General features: G+C 44.6%; 1 protein-coding gene across 1 annotated transcript in view; it reads right to left on the minus strand.

Annotated features, from left to right (window-relative positions):
• The window catches only part of SYN1 (synapsin I), a 49566-nt gene extending 28538 nt beyond the window's left edge, over positions 1-21028 (minus strand). Inside the window, exons 1-5 of the mRNA XM_011938740.1 lie at positions 20423-21028; positions 8121-8178; positions 7924-8015; positions 6180-6336; positions 5934-6023 (exon numbers count right to left, since the gene is read on the minus strand). Coding sequence (XP_011794130.1) covers positions 5934-6023; positions 6180-6336; positions 7924-8015; positions 8121-8178; positions 20423-20799 — 774 coding nt within the window. The 5' untranslated portion in view covers positions 20800-21028. The remainder of the gene's footprint in view (positions 1-5933; positions 6024-6179; positions 6337-7923; positions 8016-8120; positions 8179-20422) is intronic.
• Positions 21029-21068: the final 40 nt, after the last annotated feature.

A 21068-nucleotide genomic window follows, 5' to 3' on the forward strand; every position in this document is an offset into this window, starting at 1 on the left:
TAAATAAAAAAAGACATAGGGAAGAAACAACAGAAAAATTAAAAATGGTACACTAGAAAATATCTGTTTAACATAAAAGAAGCATTACTAGAGGAATACAGGAACAAAAAATAAGATATAGAAAACAAATAGCAAAATTGCAAACATAAACGCTACCTTATCAGTTATTACAATAACATAAGTTAATTAAACACTGCAATTAACCCTTTTCCCGTTTAGGGAAAAAAAAAAAACAAAACATGCAGCTTGATGCCTGTGCTCACTTGATTTTATATAAACATGCTCTTTGAGGCTGAAGCAAAGCTGACTGATTTTCAGTGTCAAAACAAAATATGAAAACTCTTCTTGGAGTTATTTCTAAGCAGAACTAACATCAGAATCATCTGAATCATCAGAATCATCTATTTTGGAGAAATCAGATTCATCAAATGAATCTTCAGCTAACAACTGTTCAAGAATGATGTTAACATCATTTGCAGGAATTTCAGCATTTTCAGCGATTGAGAATTATTGTATTTTGTAAATGGAAATACCATTCCTACAAACAGAATGCTATAAATAGAATGATGCCTTTTGTTTCCAAAGTCAATATACTAGAGTGATGTGAAAATAATAATAAAAACGAGATAGTTTGTGGCAAAGTTATCTCGGGGTAAACACTGCAGCCACAGGTGCCATCAGAGAGTATTCTTAGGGCAAATGGTAAAGGGTTAATAGGCACAGTGGATGAAAAACATGACTTAATTATATGCTGTCTATAAGAGGCACATTTTAGATTCAAAGACCCAAATAAGTTGAAAGTAAATGGATGGAAAAAGATTTACCATGCAAGCAGTAGCCAAAAGAGAGCTGGAATAGCTATACTAATATGAGGTAAAATAGAATTTAAAACAGCAATTGTTATTTGAGATAAAAACATTTTATAATCATAAAAGGGTCAATCCATCAAGAAGATTTAACAATAATAAACATATATGCACCTAACAACACAGCACAAAATATATGAAATAAAAACAGGCAGAATTGGAGACAGAAATAGACAATTCAACAATTATAGCTGGAGACTTCAATACCCCACTTAAAGAAATGGATAAAACAACTAGACAGGGATCCAACAAAGAAGTTTATTTTATTTATTTATTTATTTTTGGGGATGTGGTCTCACTCTGTCACCCAGGCTGGAGTGCAGCAGTGCAATCTCAGCTCACTGCAACCTCCACTTTCTGGGCTCAAGTGATCCTCCCACCTCAGCCTCCTGAGTAGCTGGGACTACAGGTGTGTGCCACCATGTGGCTTTTTGTGTGTGCATGTGTATTTTTTGTAGAGATGGGGTTTTGCCATGTAGCCCAGGATGGTCTTGAACTCCTGCACTCAAGCAATCCACCCGCCTCAGACTCCCAAGGTGCTGGAATTACAGGCGTGAGCTACTGTGCCCAGCCAATAAGGAAGATTTGAAAAATGCTATAAACCAATTAGACCTCATAGACATCTACAGAACACTTCACCCTACAATGGCAGAATACACATTCTTCTTCAGTGCACATGGAACATTCTTCAGGACAGACCATATGTTAAGTCAGAAAACAAATCTTAGCAAATTGAAAAGGACCGAAATTATACAAAATATGTTCTTCGACCACAACAGAATGAAACTAGACATCAAAAACAGAAAAAATTAGAAAAATTTACAAATATGTGGAAAGTAACACACTCCTAAATAACCAATAGGTCAAAGAAAAAATCACAAGGGAAATTAGAAGATACTTTGAGATGAATGAAAATGAACACACAACATATCAAAATGTAAGGGATGCAGTTAAAGTGGTGCTTAAAGGAGAATTCATAGTTGTAACTGCCTATATCTAAAAAGAAGAAAGGTATCAAAATCAATAACCTAATCTTCCATTTTTTTTTCTAGGAAATTAGAAAGAAAAGAGCAGACTAAGTCCAAAGCAAGCACAAGGAAAAAAATAATAAAATAAGAGTGGATATAAATAACATAAAGAATTTTAAAAATAGAGAAACTAATAAAACAAAAATTTGGTTCTTTGAAAACATCAATAAAATTGATAAACCTTTAGACTAATTAAAAAAAAGGGCAGAAAACTCTAATTACTAAAATCAGGAATGAAAGAGTGGACATACTACTGTCCTTACAGAAATAAAAAGTATTATAAGAGAGTACTGTGAAAAATTATGTGCCAATAAGTTAGAAAACCTAGATGAAATGGACAAATTCCTAGAAAGACACAAAATACAAAAACTGACTTGGTAAGAAATGGATAATCTGAATAGACCTATAACAAGTGAAGAGATTGATTTAGGAATAAGTAAAACTTCCTACAAAGACATACCCAGGACTAGATGTCTTCATTGGTGAATTCTACTAAACATTTAAAAAGAATTAATGCTGATCAGGCATGGTGGTTCACGCCTGTAATCCTAGCACTTTGGTAGGCCAAAGCAGGAGGATCGCTTGAGCCCAGGAGTTCAAGACCAGCCTGAGCAACACAGCAAGACCCTGTCTCAAAAAAAAAAAAAAAAAAATTAATGCCAATCTTTACAAAATCTTCCCAAAAATAGAAGAAGGAACACTGTCCAACCCATTCTATGAGGCCAGTGTTATCCTGATACCAAAACCAGACAAAGACATCATAAGAAAACTACAGAGCAATGTCTCTTATGAATATAGATACAATAATCCCTAACAAAATAATCACAAACTGAATCCCACAACATACAAAAAGGATTTATACCAAGGCCAAGTGAGATTTAGCCTAGGAATGCAAATGTCTACACCTAGACACATCATAAACAAACTTATGAACCTATCAACTTGCATGAAAATCAATTAACGTACTATATACCATATTCTTAGAATAAAGGACAAAATTCACACAATCATGTCAATAAACACAGAAGAAGCATTTGACAATGTCCAACATCCTTTCACGACAAAAATACTCAACCAACTAAGAATAGAAGGAGAAATTTGTCAACACTTAGGTAGCAGTTAATATATGCCAGATGCATTGTTCTAGACACCTTACATTTACTAAGTAATTTCATTCTCACATCAACTATATGAGGGGGGAACTATTATTACCTACATTTTGCAGATGAATAAACTGAGGTACAGGGTGTTTAAGTAACTTTTCCTGTGTGAGGCAGCTAATAAGTTGTGGAGGTAAGATTCTCATACAGAAATACTGGCTACAGAGTCCATGCTCTTAATCACATTCTGCTATAATGTCTCTCAAAGAATGTAGAATAATAATAATGATAAACAAATTGAGTTTCCTTAAAACTAATGATTTAGGCCGGGCATGATGGCTCATGCCTGTAATCCCAGCACTTTGGGATGCCGAGGCGGGCAGATTGAGACCATGCTGGCCAACATGGTGAAACCCCGTTTCTACTAAAAATACAAAAATTAACTGGGCGTGGTGGCGCACGCCTGTAGTCCTGGGAGGCTACTCGGGAGGCTGAGGCAGGAGAATCGCCTGAACCTGGGAGGCGGAGGCCGCAGTGAGCCGAGATCATGCCGCTGCACTCCAGCCTGGCGACAGAGCGAGACTCCTCCTCAAAAAACAAAAAACAAAAACAAAAACTAATGATTCAATCTTTATCTATAAGTAAACCTAACTTATAACACTGTTGATGTATATCAGTGACCATAATTTGTAATACTGGCAAGAATTGCTAATATTAGTAGCAATGTTTATTTAATCAAGTTGATAATGTTGGGTCAATATTGATATTTAATTGTAATTTTAGTCATAAAATTGGTGATCATTTATATCAGTAAACATAATTTGTAATATTGGTAAAAATTGACAAAATTACTTATACAATTTGATTGCATTAGTAACAATTATTTAATTTCTATTTGTAACTATAATTTGATTCATAACTGTGGTACTCATAATTTATATTAGTAATCAAAATTTTAATATTAGTGTTTTTTTAATAATAGCAGTTAGAATGTTAACCATATTAGTAATGATTTCTATTAGGAACTACAAGATAATTCAAAACACAGGTACTCATGGATTATATTAGTAATCTTAATTTGTAACACTGGTAATAGTTATATCTGTAACAATTTTTACACTGTTTGTACTAATGGTTTAATTTTATTTACTTATTTATTTAATGTTTTGAGACAGGGTCTCACTCTGTTGCCCAGGCTGGGGTGCAGTGGTGCTCTCATGGCTCACTGCAGCCTCAACCTCCAGGGCTCAAGCGATCTTCCCATCTCAGCCTCCCAAGTAGCTGGGACTACAGGTGCATATCACTACGCCAGGCTGATTTTTAAATTTTTTTGTGGAAATGGGGTCTCACTACATTGCCAGGCTGGTCTCAAACTCCTGGGCTCAAGAGATCCTCCCACTTTGGGTTTAAATTTTTAAAAGATAATTATAATAGTTTACAACATAGGTACTAATCATTTATACTAATAGACTTAATTTGTAACACCATAATGCACTATAATATTAATTGTTATATTTGATGATATTAGCAATGATAATTCAATTTCTATTATTCAAATGTTCAGCATATTTTATTCTGGCATATTGTAGCCCAATGACCCAACTGTGATAGTCTCCACTGCGTGTGCCATGCTTATATAATTCAAAACAGGTGCTTATAATTTATATTAGAGCACAATTTGTAATATCAATAATCATTTGTAATAACAGCAATAATCTTTGATGCTATTAATAATGATTATCCAATTTCTACTAGAAACTACAATTCAATTCATAACATAGGTACTCGTAATTTACAACAGTAAAAATAATTTATAGTATTAGTGATAATTTGTAATATTAGTGATTATATATATATATATATATATATTTTTTTTTTTTTTTTGAGATGGAGTTTTGCTCTTGTTGCCCAAGCTGGAGTGTAATGGTGCGATACTGGCTCACCGCAACCTCTGCCTCCCGGGTTCCAGCAATTCCCCTGCCTCAACTTCCCAAGTAGCTGGGATTACAGGCATGCACCACCATGCCCGGCTAATTTTGTATTTTTTTAGTAGAGGCAGGGCTTCTCCATGTTGGTCAGGCTGGTCTCAAACTCCTGACCTCAGGCGGTCCGCCCGCTTCGGCCTCCCAAAGTGTTGGGATTACAGGTGTGAGCCACCGTGCCAGGTCAGTGATTATATTTTATAATAGTAACCAAAAGTTCAATTTCTATTAATTAATTAATTTATTTATTGAGACGAAGTGTCACTCTGTTGCCCAAGCTGGAGTACAGTGGTGTGATCTCGGCTCACTGCAACCTCCAACTCCTGGGTTCAAGTGATTCTCCTGCCTCAGCCTCCCGAGTACTTGGGACTACAGGCATGCACCATCATGCCCGGCTAATTTTTGTATTTTTAGTAGAGACGGGGTTTCACTATGTTAACCAGGCTGGTCTTGAACTCCTGACCTCGTGATCTGCTCACCTTAGCCTCTCAAAGTGCTGGGATTACAGGCATAAGCCACCGTGCCTTGCCAACAATTTAATTTATAACATTACTATTGATAAATGTTACTGGCAATCCTAATTTGAATATAGGTAAAATTTCTATCAGAAGGAATATTTGATAATGTTAGTAATAATGACCTGATTTCTATATGTAATATATTCTGATTCATTACATTAATTCTATCAATTCACATTAGAAATCGGTTTTTAATACTGGCAAAAATAGATAACATGAGTAACAGGACCTGATAAATATTGGAATGTATTATGATTTAGTTTTCCTTGTAAGCATAAGGAAACTCATGGTAGACCCTATCGCAAAGCAACTTCATGACTCCACGTGCACACAGCAGCCACACTCTTGATATCACACCGCTGATAATATACCAATATTTAATATTATTGCAGTAGTTATGACTCTTCTCTCCTGCCCACTCTATTTTCCGCGAACTCACCATTTCTTTGTGATTAGGGTAGAAGGTCTGATCAATTAGAGGGAATTCTTCTGTCCCCAGTTTCTTATGCAGTCGAACCATCTGGGCAAACTATGAGAACCAGGAGAGCTGGGTCAGTGAGTCCTTCACCGGGAATCTGTAAGCTTCTGAACACCCTCGCTTCCCCCAAATCGCAGAGTGGTTTCGAGTTCCCACATGCATGCATGAGCTATTCCCTCTGCCAGTGGCACCCTTCCTGTTACTTACCACCCAGGGCTTGTCACAGAAGTTGTAGACAGAATGCAAGGAGTTAACACTGGGGATTCCAGCATATTGCAGCCCAATGACCAAACTGCGGTAGTCTCCGTTGCGTGCCATGCTGAAGGCGTGCTGGCGGATCAGCACAAAATCCGGCTTCAGAGACCTAGTGTGGCAGGGGTTGGAGAGTTGAGAGTTCCCCCAGTAGCTCCCTATCACTCTCGAAACAAAGACCAAGTTTCTACATCTCCATAGCTCCCAGAAATTGCAAAGTAGTTTCTCACCTCTGCACACACGTGCAAGCTGTTCCCTCTGCCTAGTGCACCCTTTCTACCCTCTGCCCACCTGGTTATCCCCTTTAAGCCTCTCCTACCTGTTCCCTTCTCAGCAAGGTCAGCTTGCAGCTTACCCACACAGCTCTGACAACTTCCTGATCACCATCTCTCAGACTGCAAGCTGTCTTCAGTGTTCTGCCCGGAATAAATTCTAACCTCAGGACCTTTACCAAGGATGTTCTGTCTGTCTAAAGCACTTGCCCCTAGATACCTGCATGGATCACTCCTTCACCTCCATTAAGGTTTTCCTCAAATGTCTCTCCTGCAACCAGGCCACCCTATCCCAACTGCAGACCCCACCATCATCCAACAATTGCTACATCTGCTTTAGTGCTAAATATTGTTTTCTTTTTTCTTTCTTTCTTTTTAATTAATTAATTTATTTTTTTGAGACGGAGTGTTGCTCTGTTGTCCAGGCTGGAGCAATCATGGCTCACTGCAACCTCCGCCTCTCAGGTTCAAGCGATTTCCCTGCCTCAGTCTCCCAAGTAGCTGGGATTACAGGCACCTGCCACCATGCCCAGCTAATTTTTGTATTTTTAGTAGAAAAGGGTTTTACCATGTTGGCCAGGCTAGTCTTGAACTCCTGGGCTCAAGCGATCCACCCACCTTGGCCTCCCAAAGTGCTGGGATTACAGGCGTGAGCCACCACATCTGGTCACTGCTATATTTTTTTCTTAGCACTTTTACATTTTCTTATTTATTTGTGTATTGTGTATATCTCACAGTAAGTTTCATAAGGCCCGGGTTCTTTTTTTTTTTTTTTTTTGGTCTTTCTGCATGTAGAATAGCTCCTGGCACACAGTAGGTGTACAATAAATATTTGTTGAATATGAAGTCCTGAGAGCAGCACCTGGCATGTAGCAGATATCTAGCAAATGTTTATTTAATTAATAATTGAAGGCTGGGTGGGACGGCTCATGCCTGTAATCCCAGCACTTTGAGAGGCCAAAGCAGGTGGTTTGTTTGAGCCCAGAAGTTTGAGACAAACCTGGAAAACATGGTGAGATCCCCATCTCTACAAAAAACATAAAAATTAGCCAGGCATGGTGGTGTGCACCTGTAGTCTCAGCTACTTGGGAGGCTGAGGTGGGAAGATCACTTGAGCCTGAGAAGTTGTAGCTACAGTGAGCCATGATTGCGTCAGTGCACTCCAGCCTGGGAGACAGAGCAAGACCTTGTCTGAAATATATACATATATATATATTTTATTTATTTATTTATTTATTTGAAAAGCCTGGCTTGTGGCATGCTGGGGTCCCTGGCTCTTTTTCTGAAGAAAATTTGGCTCCCCACATTCCATGCCTAAGTTCTTGCCCACAGAAGGATGGGTGGGGAGGTAGGAACTTTCCCCCAGCTCTAAGGGGGAGAGTTCTTATGCCTCACTCGTAACACCAAGGTACCCTTTTTGTACTCACCGCATGACCTTCACCCCATTCCGAAGAACTTCCATGTCCACAGAGAATCCACCATTGGCATGGGCCACAAGGTTGAGATCAGAGAATTCGGCCTAGGAAGGAGAAAAAAATTGGTGATTCACCTACATCACACAAAAATGGCCACTCAGTTTGCAGTATGGACAACTGACCCCCCAGGTCCAAATGTCCCAACTTACCTGTTCTACTTTAATGTCAATTTCTCCATGGATCTTTTTCCCTTTGAAGTATTTTGCCCTGGAGAGGAAAAACAGAACACATCTGTCAATGACGAACTCTCAGAAGGGAAGACAAAACATGGCCCTTTACCCTTTTGCCCCTTCAATACTACTAAAGAAACCACAAAGTGCCTTATAATTATTGAAATATTTTGAAAAAATCAAGAGTGCTTTGTGAATAAAGTATGTTGTAATCCTCACAGAGTTGCAAAAATGTTAAAGGACATTGCAAACTGTAAAATGTGGCCTTAAACTGCAGAGAGCAGGTATTTCCCAAAATATAGTCTGCTCATCACATTACCATTGTACATGTTTTTTAAAAAAACTTCACAAAATTAGCAGTACTACGTAAATTAGAACATACTTTGAAATTGCATGGAGACCAGTAAACGGCAAAGAACCTTAGAAAACACATATCTGGCCAGGTATGGTGGCTTAGGCCTGTAATCCCAGCACTTTGGGAGGCTGGAGGTAGGAGGATTGTTTCAGGCCAGGGGTTGGAGACCACCCTGGATAACACAGAGAGAACCCCATCTCTATAAAAAAAAAAAATTGAGGGAAAAAAATAAAAGCCAACGACTGTGGCTCACACCTGTAATCCCAGAACTTTGATAGGCCGAGGCGGGTGGATTACCTGAGGTCAGGAGTTCGAGACCAGCCTGACCGACATGGTGAAACCTCTTCTCTACTAAAAATACAAAATTAGCTGGGTGTAGTGGTGCATGCCTGTATTCCCAGCTACTTGGGAGGCTGAGGCAGGAGAGTCACTTGAACCCGGGAGGCGAAGTTGCAGTGAGCCAAAATGGCACTACTACACTCCAGCCTGGGCAACAAGAACAAGACTCCATCTCAAAAAAACCCCAAAAAACGAAAAACAAAAACTAGCCAGGCATAGCGGTGCACGCCTGTAGTCCCAGCTATTGGGGAGGCTGAGGCAGGAGAATGGCTTGAGCCCAGGAGGTCGAGGCTACAGTGTGCCGTGATTGCACCACTGCACTCCAGCTTGGGCAACAGAGCAAGACCTAGGCAAGAAAGAAAGAAAGAAAGAAAGAAAGAAAGAAACTACATTTCTCTGAAGCGTGCCTGTTTTTGTGTATTTTTTAGTCCCTGTGTATATCTCAGTGCTGGTGTCTGGCTGTGTGGCCTGAAGCATCTCTCCACTCTCTGGCCCTTTCACAAGGAGGAGCACAATCACCATGTGTGGTTGTGTGCTGTGAGAAACACAATGGCTATGGGTGGGCAGCTGCATCCGACAAGGAGGAGTGGATTGAGTGGTGCGGGCTGGGTGGCTCTAGGAGAAGCCAGTGTAGCTGGCAATGATGGGGGGCAGGGAGGAATGCAACTGAGGAGGAGAGGGAGCAACAGGAGGGAGGGGGAGTGGGAGCAGCAGTAGGAACATCACGAACTGCTATGTCATTTTCCCCAGGCCTGTCCCCAGCTGGGCTTGGTTTCCGGTGGCCTCCTCCCCCAGGCTCAGGATTTCTAGCCAACAGCCTGCTCCAGGGATGGAAGCTCATCCCCAATCAGGTTTCTCATGGAAGGGGGATGAGGGGGAGAGACTTTCAGGGCTATTGGTCACTGACACGCATACAATCAGGGTCTTGGACACACACACACACACACACACACACACACACAGCACAAATGGACCCTGGTGACTTGAGTGACATATGCAAGAGACTCCAGGTACAGCTACTTCTTTTTCCTCGCTCTCTCTCTGACACACACACACACACACACACACACACACACACACACACCCCATCGCTGACACTATTCCCTCAGAAGTGTTAGGAGAGAATCTCTCTCAGCCCTGCACATTTTTCATCTATAAACTGATGAGTGGGGATGATGAGGGTGTATCACTGTTTCTAAAACTTTTCCGACCATAAGTGTAGTTGGATACTGTGGTGGTCTGCTCAGGCCTCCTCTTCAGGGACAATGTACCTTGAATGGCAGCTGCTGACGGCTCATGGCTGTGTCCCCACTGGGAATTGTCTTGTCACAGGGAACTGCCTTGGCCAAGGTTATACCTACTTCATGAGGGCATCCCCATGGTCTGGTCTGAGGGGAAAGAAAGGCCAGCCTCCTTGCCTCAACTGGGCTGACTCTGAAGGACCCTTCCATCCCCAAGGGCTCCCCCTAAGATCTGTGGAGTCCCCTGAGGCAACTACATCTTGAGCCAGCCTCTCCCTCTGCTCAACCCAACCCTCCTCACAAGCGTTGATCCCAATGGCACACTCCAGTAAGCCTCCTGCATGCAAATCTCCACCTCAAAGTCTTTTTCCAGGGAACCCAACCTAAGACAGTGGGCCATGGAAGTCAAACTACAAGGGTGGTCTAATGCAGTTCTGGCACTGGGTTACCCAGCAGCCAGATGGCAGTGAGGATCTGTCAGTAGTGGGAGGTGGGGGCATAGATAGCCTCCGATATGCTGTAGCAATGCAAAGTGCTCTGCAGCAGGTCCGGGCTGTGGTGGAAGCAGGATGTGACTTAGGCCATATGATCTGGCAGATCCTATGACACTGGAGGTGTCAGTAGCAGGAAAAGACGCTGTGTGGAATTTCTTCTCCCAGGTGGGAGACTACAGTGCAGGCCCCCAGGGTTTTGGAGCAGCAGTGACTTTTCCTGATGGTGGGCTGTAATGGGATTCTGGTGGAAGGGAATGTACTGGCTGGTGAAATACTCCTGGAACATGAGTGATGTCAGGGAAATGGTAACCAGACTTTGGTGACTATTCCCTAAATGCCATTGAGTAGCTGAAGAAAGACCTGACGTGCTCAGGGTGAATTCAAGGCAAAATATGAAAGCCAGAGCACCTCTGAGACTCCATTTAAGGAAACCCTCATCTCCTGCAGTCAGAGGGCAGACAGAAGGGAGGGCCAGGCTCAGAATTCAATTACACGTGGTGGCGGAGCTTCAGAGAAAGTTGACTTCTCAGGCCCAGCACATCTCCTAGGCCATGCTCATGTCCCTAATAGGACAAGAGTAGGACTCTGAGATGGGGATATTTGGGCAGATGCAGTTAAACACCTTGAACTTACAGACTCACCTGCATCCACTGGGCCTGCTGAAGTAGACTACTCCCCTGAGTCAGAATATAGACCTTCTGCTTAAAGATAATGCAGAGGCCTCAGATGACTCAGGCGCTTTGTAAGATAATGCCTGCCCCCTCAGAGTTTACCTGCCACCTCCCCTCCTGGAAACCAGACCAAAAATTAGGGTGAAATCCTAGTGAAACCTGACTGGACAGGTTCTAGGCTTGCAAAGGAAGGAGATAAATGATCTGTAGAAGAACCTAAAGAATCTGGCTAGTATGTATTGGCAGGGGCTGAGAAGGTATGAATGAGACTAGATCCTGAGGACAATGGGAGAAGGAGGTAGAACAGGAAGTTGGCGCGCTCTCCCAGGATATGGAACTTAAAACCCTGGCGAGGACTCTAGGAAGTGTTACTAACACACTGGTATTTGGAAACCTGGAGTAAACAATGGCCCACACTAAGTGAAGCAAAACTTCCATGGCAGATTGCACAGGGAAGGATTAAAGGGCTCAAAGAAGCAGACATGTTGGAGTAGATATACTACTGAAGTCTGGAAAACCCAGCAGCTGATTAAGGCCTGGAGGATACACTCAACTTACGAAATCAATAAGAAATATGCTGGTGAGGGTGGTACCAGTCACGCTGAGAAGCACAGCAGTGGTAAGGTGATAAATGAGTCCTGGCCCAGGTCCTGCTTACAGTGGGTCTGGGGGGTCCAGAGACCCATCCAGTGGTCACTTCCTCAGTTCACAAATGTGTAATTGCAATGGCATACTTTGTAGTTGTCAGAACCCCTACATGGGCTCCTCAGCCTGTGGGGTAAGAGCTATTTCAGTAGGGAAGTCCAAATAGAAGCTTCTAAAATGGTGCACACCCCCATGCCCTGAACAAAACACTAAACCACAAACAATATTGTATGCGTCCTATGGGTGATTATGGAAATCAATGCCACATTGAAAGATCTAAAGGGTGCAGGGGTGTTGGTCTCATCTTATCTCCATCGAATTGAGTGGTCTGGCCCCTGGAGAAGTCAAATGGGTCCTGGAGAATGCTTGCAGACTACTGCAAGCACAATCAAGTAGTACCCTTGCTTGTACCTGCCATACTGGATATGCCGTCATTGTCAGAGCAGATTAATAAGACCTCAGGTACAGCAGGTAGCCACTGACTTGGTAAATGAATTCTTTTCTATTCTGATTAGGAAAAAGGATCGGAAACAGTTCACACTCACATGAGACTGATGATAATATTCGTAAATGGTCTTTCATAGGGCTATGCTATCTCTCTCACCTGGTGTCATAATATAGTTCAAAGAAACCTGGACTATCTGGACATCCCATGGAATAGCACACTGGACCACCACACCGATTGCATCATACTGATTGTGTGAGATGAACAAGAGAGGGTTAGCATATTGCCCTGGTAGGACACATTCACTCCAGGGGGTGGGGGATAAACCCCACAGAGACTCAGGGGACTGCTGCATTAGTAAAATTTTTAGGAATCCAGTGGTCCAGGTCAGTAAATCAGGACGGCCCCTCCAAAGAATAGGGCAAAGCATTCAATCATACACCTTCCACCATGAAGAGGAAAGCACAATACCTAGCAGGCCTCTTCCCGTTCTGGAGGCAGCATATCCCCCATGCACAGATGCTGCTCTGACCCATATTCCAGGCAACATGTAAAGCCACCAGCTTTGTGTGAGGGCCAGAGCAGAAAAGGGCTCTGCAGCAGGTCCAGGCTGTGGTACAAGCAGTTCTGCCATTTAGGCCAGATGATCTGGCAGATCTTATGATGCTGGAGGTGTCAGTAGTGGGGAAAGATGCAGTGAGGAGCTTATGGGACGCCTGAGTGGGAGGCCCTTGGGGTTCTGGAGCAAAGCCATGCCATCTGCAGCAGAGAATTTTACGCCTTTTGAGAAAGACATCCCATTGAGGTGCTGGGCCCTGATAGAGACAGAATGCTTGACCAGGCACCAAATGATTGTGCATCCAGAAGTTCCCATTATGAGCTGGGTCCTGCTAGGCCTGCCAAATAATAAAGTCAGGTGGGCCTGGCAGTCAGGATTGAGCCCAAGCAGGACCAAGCAAGGTGCATGAGCAGGTAAATAACCCTGATTCCCATGTCTTCCACAACTGTTGTGCTAGTGCCTATCTCACTAAGGGGACTCCTTAAAACTAGTTGATGAAAGAGGGAAAGGTCTAAGCTTGGTTCACAAATGGGTTGTCTTAGTATGTAGGTGGAAGCCAAAAATGGGCAGTGGTTGCACTGTAACCCAACTGGAATGGCCTTGAAAGACAGTGGCAGAGCTCCCAGTGGGCAGAGCTTCAGGCTGTGCACCTGCTCATCTCCTTTGTGCAGAAAGAGAAGTGCCTCAAGATTAGAATACATATATCCACTTATGGGCAGTGGTAAATGGTTTGGCTGGTTGGTCAGGGGCCTGGAAAGAAAAAGATTGGAAGATCCAGACAAAGAGGTCTGGGATACAGAAATGTGGGCAGACACCTAGGAGTGGGTAAGAAGTGAGGAGTGAGACTGGGCGTGGTGGCTCACGCCTGTAATCCTAGCACTTTGGGAGGCCGAGGTGGGCAGATCACCTGAGGTCAGGAGTTCAAGACCAGCTTAGCCAACATGGTAAAATCCCATCTCTACTAAAAACACAAAAATTAGCCAGGCGTGGTGACGCACACCTGTAATCCCAGCTACTCGGGAGGCTGAGGTAGGGGAATCGCTTCAACCCGGGAGGTGCAGGTTGCACTGAGCCGAGATTGCGCCACTGTAACAGCCTGGGCGACAGAGTGAGACTCCGTCTCCAGAAAAAAAAGAAAAAGAGGAGTGAGGATCTTTGGATCGTGTGCTAACACCCACCAGACAGCATCTGCCATCAGACAGCATCTGCCATGGCACCATGGAAGTGACACTAGGCAACCAGGTAGACAGCATGAGTCAGCCCAATGATGTCAGCCAGGCTCTAATCAGCCACCTCAGTGCTAGCAGATGGGCACATGAATAAGTGGCAATAGCAGCAGAGAAAGAAGCTATATGTGGGGGCAGCAGTGTTACTGCTGAATGTCCAACCTGCCAGCAACAGAGACTAATACTGAATCCCTGACATGCCACCATCCCTCCAGAAGGCCAACAAACCACTTCGTGGCAAGCTGATTACATTGGGCCCCTTCCATCCTGCAAAGAGCAGTAATCGATTTTGACTGTAATACTCCATATTTGAGTTTGCCTTTTCTTACTGCAGGACCTCAGCCAGCTCACTGTCTAAGGGCTTACATAACATTTGATCCACCAGCACGAGACCCTGCATAACACTGTATCAAACCAAAGGACACACTTTATAGCAAAGTAAAGGAATGCAAAGCAAAGGAGGTGCAAAAGTGGACCCATGACCATGGAATTAACTGATGGTATTACACACCACGCCACCCAGGGGCTGCTGGCCTGACGGAATGATGGACCAATTTGGTGCAGCCACAGCTAAGACCCCAGGTTGGAGGTGAGACCATGCAAGAATGGGCACTATCCTCCAAAACAGTGTCAACCCTAAATCAATGGCCATTGTAGGTGCTGTGTTCCTAACAGGTAGAATACACGGGTGTGGGGACACAGAAGTCAGGAAGGAGTGACCCAGCTTACCAGCAATCCCAGTGGTCCACTTTTGAAATTGTGCTTCCTGTTCCCTCAGGGCTCTGCAAGGTTAGAGGTCCTGGTTCTCCAAGGGGGAACACTGCTACCAGGGGACACAGCAAGAATCCCATTAAACTGTAAGCTATGATTGCCCTCAGGGCACTTCGGGTTTCTCATGGCGAGGGACATAAAGAGGAGTCATTGTCTTGGCAGGGGACATGACCGACCTTACTCCTCAGGAGGAGGTAGACCTGCTGGTATGCAGTGGAGGCAGGGAGGAGTATGTTTGGCACCCAGGGGATCTGCTTGGGCATCTGTTGGTACTCCTTGCTCAACTTTGATAGTAAATGGGCAATGTGGTTGTTTGTACAGCAGCTACAGCCTGAGAAGGGCATGGGGACTAAAGGCTCAGGGATCTCTGCAGGATGGGAGCCACCCAGACCAAGAGAGGCGCTAGCTAAGGGGGGGGGGCGGGAATCTAGAATGTGCAATACAGGAAGGAGAGGATGAATATCATTTATGACATTGAAATCAACTGCAGCAGCAGAGACTATGGCTCATCTCACTACTGTGCTCTTTCAAGTGTCCCTGAGAAAACAAGACCGATTAGAATTCTGGAAATGCCGTTCCCCAATGGGGTGAACTTACTATAAGAAGGAAGTGGATCAGAGCAGTGCAAGGTGTGGACTATATGCTCTCCCCAGATCCTTACCTCCTTGCTCCAGGCCTTTGCATCTATCCCCAGCTTCTGGAATTATCTGCTGCTGATGGCTCACAGGTGTCCCTTACTGGGCACTGGCCTCTGCAACAGGGATTTGCCTCACCCAAGATTATGCCTCCTCCCAGGGGGCAGCCTACAGCCAATGACTGACGTAGAAATTCAAAGCCTGGCCACCCTGCTTCAACTGGGACAACTCTGAAGGGTCATTCCAGTGCCAGAGCTCCCCAGAGGATTGGCTGAGGCCTCTGTTGTGGTTGCATCACAGCTCAACTTTTCCCTCTGCACAATCCTGCTTCCCTCGCCACCTCCCCCACAGGTGTTATTCCCAAGCACTCTCCCCAGTAAATCTCCTGCATGCAAATCTCAGAGTCTCAGGGTCTGCTTCCAGGGAAATCTATCTGAGAAAAGAAGCCACAGTAAGAAATAAAGCTTATATAACCCACTATATATGTATTTGCATAATAACCCATCCTATATATGTAATATATATTATATAAGACACATATGTTGTACAGCAAATATGAGGATATAGAATGTCTTATATATTATGTAACATATAAAATGTTGTATATTACATATTATGTGTATATGTATTTAGAATGTATATAAATACATATACATAATTGGAATTAAAGTTTCAATAGATAATTATCTTTACTATGGGTAATGCATTCTGATTTTTCCACGTTATTTTATTTCATTTCATGAAGAAGAACATATACATGTAGATGTATTATGTACTGTAAAGCTGTTATATAACACATGTATTATATACTGTATGTCATATGTAATATACATTATAGATTGTATATCTTAATGGAATAACATTATATGTTTTGCTAAACAACAACTCCATTTACTATGTGCAATATGCTGTTATTCTCTATTTTTATTTATCCTGCTTCATGGAGAAAGTGAAATGTTGGTCATAAGCCAATAGGTGGCCCATAGTTTGAGAAACACTGGACAGCCGGGCACAGTGGCTCACGCCTGTAATCCCAGCACTCTGGGAGGCCGAGGCAGGTGGATCACGAGGTCAGGAGTTCGAGACCAGCCTGACCAACATGGTGAAACCCCATCTCTACTAAAAATACAAAAATTAGCCAGGCATGGTGGCATGCACCTGTAGTCCCAGCTACTCAGGAGGCTCGCTTGAACCCGGGAGGTGGAGGTTGCAGTGAGCTGAGATCGCGCCAGTACACTCCAGCCTGGGCGACAGAGCAAGACTCCGTTTCAAAAAAAAAAAAAGAAAAACACAGGACAAAATTATCCACAAAATGGGGCAGATGAGTCTCAACTTAGAGTTTTCAACTTTAAACCACAGAGGAATTGAGACCCAGGAAGGAATGAGGGTGGTGAGATTTGGTGGGAAAGGCATCAGACTGTATTTGGGTGTACATTCCATCCAGCGTTTGCACAACTCCTCCTTTATTCGGGGCTGAAATCCCTGAAGCTTGTGTGGTTCTGAGTGTCTGCAAGTTGGTGAAACAGGTCTCTGTTCCCCATACTGAGCCTGGCGTACATACATAGGCTCTCTCCCTTTGTCCACCCCACCCCACATATAGTAGACACTAAATAAATATTTGTTAGATTGCCTGGAAGAAAAGACTGGAAGGGATGCTGGAATAAAGGGGGGCTTCTGAGATGCAGAAGGGGAAGGGATGGATCGTTCACTGAATTCAGCAGGTGCTCAATAAATGTTTTCTTCCATCCTGGCTAACACAGTGAAACCCCGTCTCTACTAAAATACAAAAAACTAGCTGGGCGAGATGGCGGGCGCCTGTAGTCCCAGCTACTCGGGAGGCTGAGCCAGGAGAATGGCGTGAACCCGGGAGACGGAGCTTGCAGTGAGCTGAGATCTGGCCACTGCACTCCAGCCTGGGTGACAGAGTGAGACTCCGTCTCAAAAAAATAAATAAATAAATAAATAAATGTTTTCTGGACAAAGAAAAAATGGAAAACATTGGATTTGTGATTATGGAAAGGGGAAGGAACTTGTCAGTATTCCATAGATAATAAATGCTTGATGGAAAGAAGGAAGCAGCAGCAAAGGACCTGTGTGGAAGGCTGGAGTGGAGACGGGAAGTCTAAAGGAGGGTGGTTACCTACATCCAGCAGAGGTCTCATTGATGTTTGCTGACTTCAATGGAGCAAACTTAACCAGGAAGATAACACGTTGGTGAGTGGACATTGGTGAAGGAATTACAGCACGTGCTCCATAAACGCTTTACAGATTGATAGAGAAAAAAGCAGAGAAGCCTGCTGCAGGGATGATAATGTGGCTGTTTGAAAATAATAGAGTAAGAGATTAATAAGTGTTTTCTGGACTAATTCGGGGAGAAAAAGGCAGCTGGGGAGATGGCTACTAAGTGGAGGAAGAGGCCTAGCTAGAATAAATGGAAAACAGCACACATTGTGAGCTTTCAGGATTGTGTTGTGTAAAAGGCAGGATGGAGATTGTTGAAGGGAAATTAGAACTGCAAGATGGGGATAAGAGGCATTTAATGCAGGGTTCTTAGTAGTATACGATAAATGCTCATTAAATAATTGTGGGGTTGCGTGGAGGAAAAGGTATAGCAAGGCAAGCTGGCAATTGAGGATTTCAAGTACGCCTGCATTTAGAAAAAAAAGAAGGAAGGGGAGCCGAAGAAGGGTTATTCCTAGTATATTATGGTGCATAATAAATGCCTCCCACACTTTCATGGAAAGGATTCAATAAATATCTGTAGAATGAATAAATTGCTCTGAATAGAGAGAAAAGCTACTGGGTAAAGGCTCCTGGGGGAGAGGTAATCTGACCAGTAAACAGCTGGTACTCAATACAATTAGGCTGAAGTAGACCCCTGGAGAGAGAGCTCTTGAGGCAGGGGCAGGGATTTCTAGAGACTTGGAAACAGGAAGTTGAAAGTGACTTTTTAGTAAATTTACTAAATTTATTTAGTAAATGTAGTAAATTAAGTAAATAATAAAACTATTAAGTAAAAGATTTTACTTAAATAAGTGTTACTTAAATAGACTAAAAGCCCTTTGGGGGTATGGAATTAAAGTCGGTTGAGGGAATCCTAGGGGTACTGAAGGGAGTGGGAAAGGGGTGATCATTATAAACTCAGCTCTGGATTTATCACAGGAAAGGACCTTGGGAGACGCCTTGTGACTGGAGCAGGCTCTCCTAGGGGTAAGGAAGAAGAACGTACTCCCCAAAACAACAGGTCCTGCATATGTGCTCACTGGATCTACTGTTAAGAAAACAATTCTGGGGAGGAGGTGTGAATATACAGAACACACAGAAGGCACTCCATAAATGCTCAGGGGAGCCATTGAAGGAAAAGGTCTTTGGGGGAGGATGATTAGAATGGAGCACATGGCAGACAAGGAATAAATACTCACTGGATCCACTAGAAGAAAAGGCCTTTGGGGAGTGGGGCTGGGGATGGACATATAATCACCTGATCAATGCTCACTGCATGCTTGAAGGAAAATCCCTCTGGGGAGGGGAAATAGGAGTGCAGAAAGTTGATCTATGGGAGCTTCATTCTTCATCCATAAGAGAAAAGGCTTTTGTGAAGAAGGCACACAATCAGGTACACAGTAGGTGCTCCATAAATACTCCAAGGAGTGATTAAAAGAAAAGGTCTTTGGAAAGAGTGACTGGAATGGTACACACAGCAAGTGTCAGATATCTGAGCACTGTATTAACTGGAGGCACAGGCCTTTATGGAGGGGTCTCAGGTTGTGTCATGCAGAAAGTGCTCAATACATGCAGACTGAAGCCACCGGAGGAAAGGGTATTGGAGAAAGGGTTTGAGGGTGGGGTATACAGCAGGCACCACTCAATGCATGCTTGCTGAATACACTGGAGGAAAGAACTTTTAGAGAAGGCTCACACTGCAGGCAGTTGATAAATGCTAGATGGATCCACCAAAGGAAAGGTCTTTGAAGAAGTAGCTGGAGAACGGGGGATACAAGAGGCACTCAGTAAATGTTTTCTAGACACACTGTAGGGAAAGGTCTTTGAGGAGACAGTCTGAAGATGAGTCACACACAAAACCGCTCATGGAACTCACTGGAGGAAAATGATTTGTTTGAGAAGGGGTTTGGAGGTGGGGCATGTGTCAGGCACTTAACAAATGCTTCCTAGATCCTTTGGAGAAAAGGCCCTCAGGGAGAGAGCTTGGAGTTGGGGCACAGAGAAGGCATCCAATCAAAACTCACAGGATCCATGAAAGGCAAAGCTTTTGGAGAAAAGCTGGGGTGGGATACACAGCAGGTACTCAATGTTTACTAAAGAGTTTAAAAGGGCTTTAAGGACGGAGCTGGGGTGGGACACATAGCATAGACTGGACACATGCTCACAAGATCCATTAGAGAAGGCCTTAGGGCAAGGGTTGAGGACAACAGGACAGTATCAGGCTCTCAAAAAATGCTCACAAAGCTCATTGAAATCAAAGGCCTTGGGGAAGGGCTCTTGGATGAGGCATACTGCAGGTACTAGATAAGTGCTCACAAGACCCATTAGAGGACAAGGCCTATGGGGCAAGGGTTGGGAAGGGTAGGCAGGACACGTTCGGTTTTTGAAGGCTCATAGGATACATTGAAGCCAAAGACTTTTGGGGGAGGTGGAGTAGGGAACAGGTACACAGCAGGTGCCCGATAATTGCTCCCTGGACCCATCAAGGTTTAAGGGGCGAAGGGGGGGCGACAAGGGCGGGGCACAGAGGAAGCATCCAGCTTAATAATTTAAAGGAAAAAGATTTAGGTGAGAGGGCAGGTGCCAGGCACAGAAGCGGCGCTCGATAATTGCTCATTTGCAGAGGAACGATCTGGGGGACCTAGGCCCACGGGAGACGTCCACGGCAGTGGCTTACCAGTCGGTGTGCGGCTCGTCGATGACCAGCAGCACCCTGGAGGCGGCGCCCCCGCGGCCTGCGCCCCCAGAGCCGCCGCCCACCTGCTCGCTGAAGGTGGCAGCTGCTGCCGCCGTGGTCTGCTTGACCGCGTTGGACAGCGACGAGAAGAAGCCACCGCCCCCCGAGGACCCGGGACTAGGGGCGGCCGGAGAGGCCGCGGGGGCGACCCCGGAGGACCTCTCAGCAGTGGCGGTCCCGGGACCGGGCGTGGCTCCGGGGCTGTGGGCACCGGGCGGCGGCGGGGGTGGCTGCGGACGCTGCAGGTCTGTCATGTACCCATTCGGCAGATTGGCCATAAAGTTGCTGTCCGACAGGCGGCGCCGCAGGTAGTTCATGGCTGCGGCTTGGGGCAGGGGGTCCTAGGGGTGGTCTGGCCAGGAGCCGCGGGGGCGGACTACGCGGTGCCCAGGAGCACAGCTGCGCTCTCAGGCACGACACGACTCCTCCGCTGCCCACCGCAGACTGAGGCAGCGCTGAGTCGCCGGCGCCGCAGCGCGGATGGTCGCGCCCGTGTCCCCCTATCTCGCGCCTCGCGTGGTGCGGTCCGGCTAGGCCGGCGGCGGCGCGGACGCGACCAAGGTGGCCGGGAAGGGGAGTTTGCGGG

Source organism: Colobus angolensis, unplaced genomic scaffold (genome assembly GCF_000951035.1).
Source record: "Colobus angolensis palliatus isolate OR3802 unplaced genomic scaffold, Cang.pa_1.0 Scaffold176, whole genome shotgun sequence".
Taxonomy (NCBI): Eukaryota; Metazoa; Chordata; class Mammalia; order Primates; family Cercopithecidae; genus Colobus; species Colobus angolensis.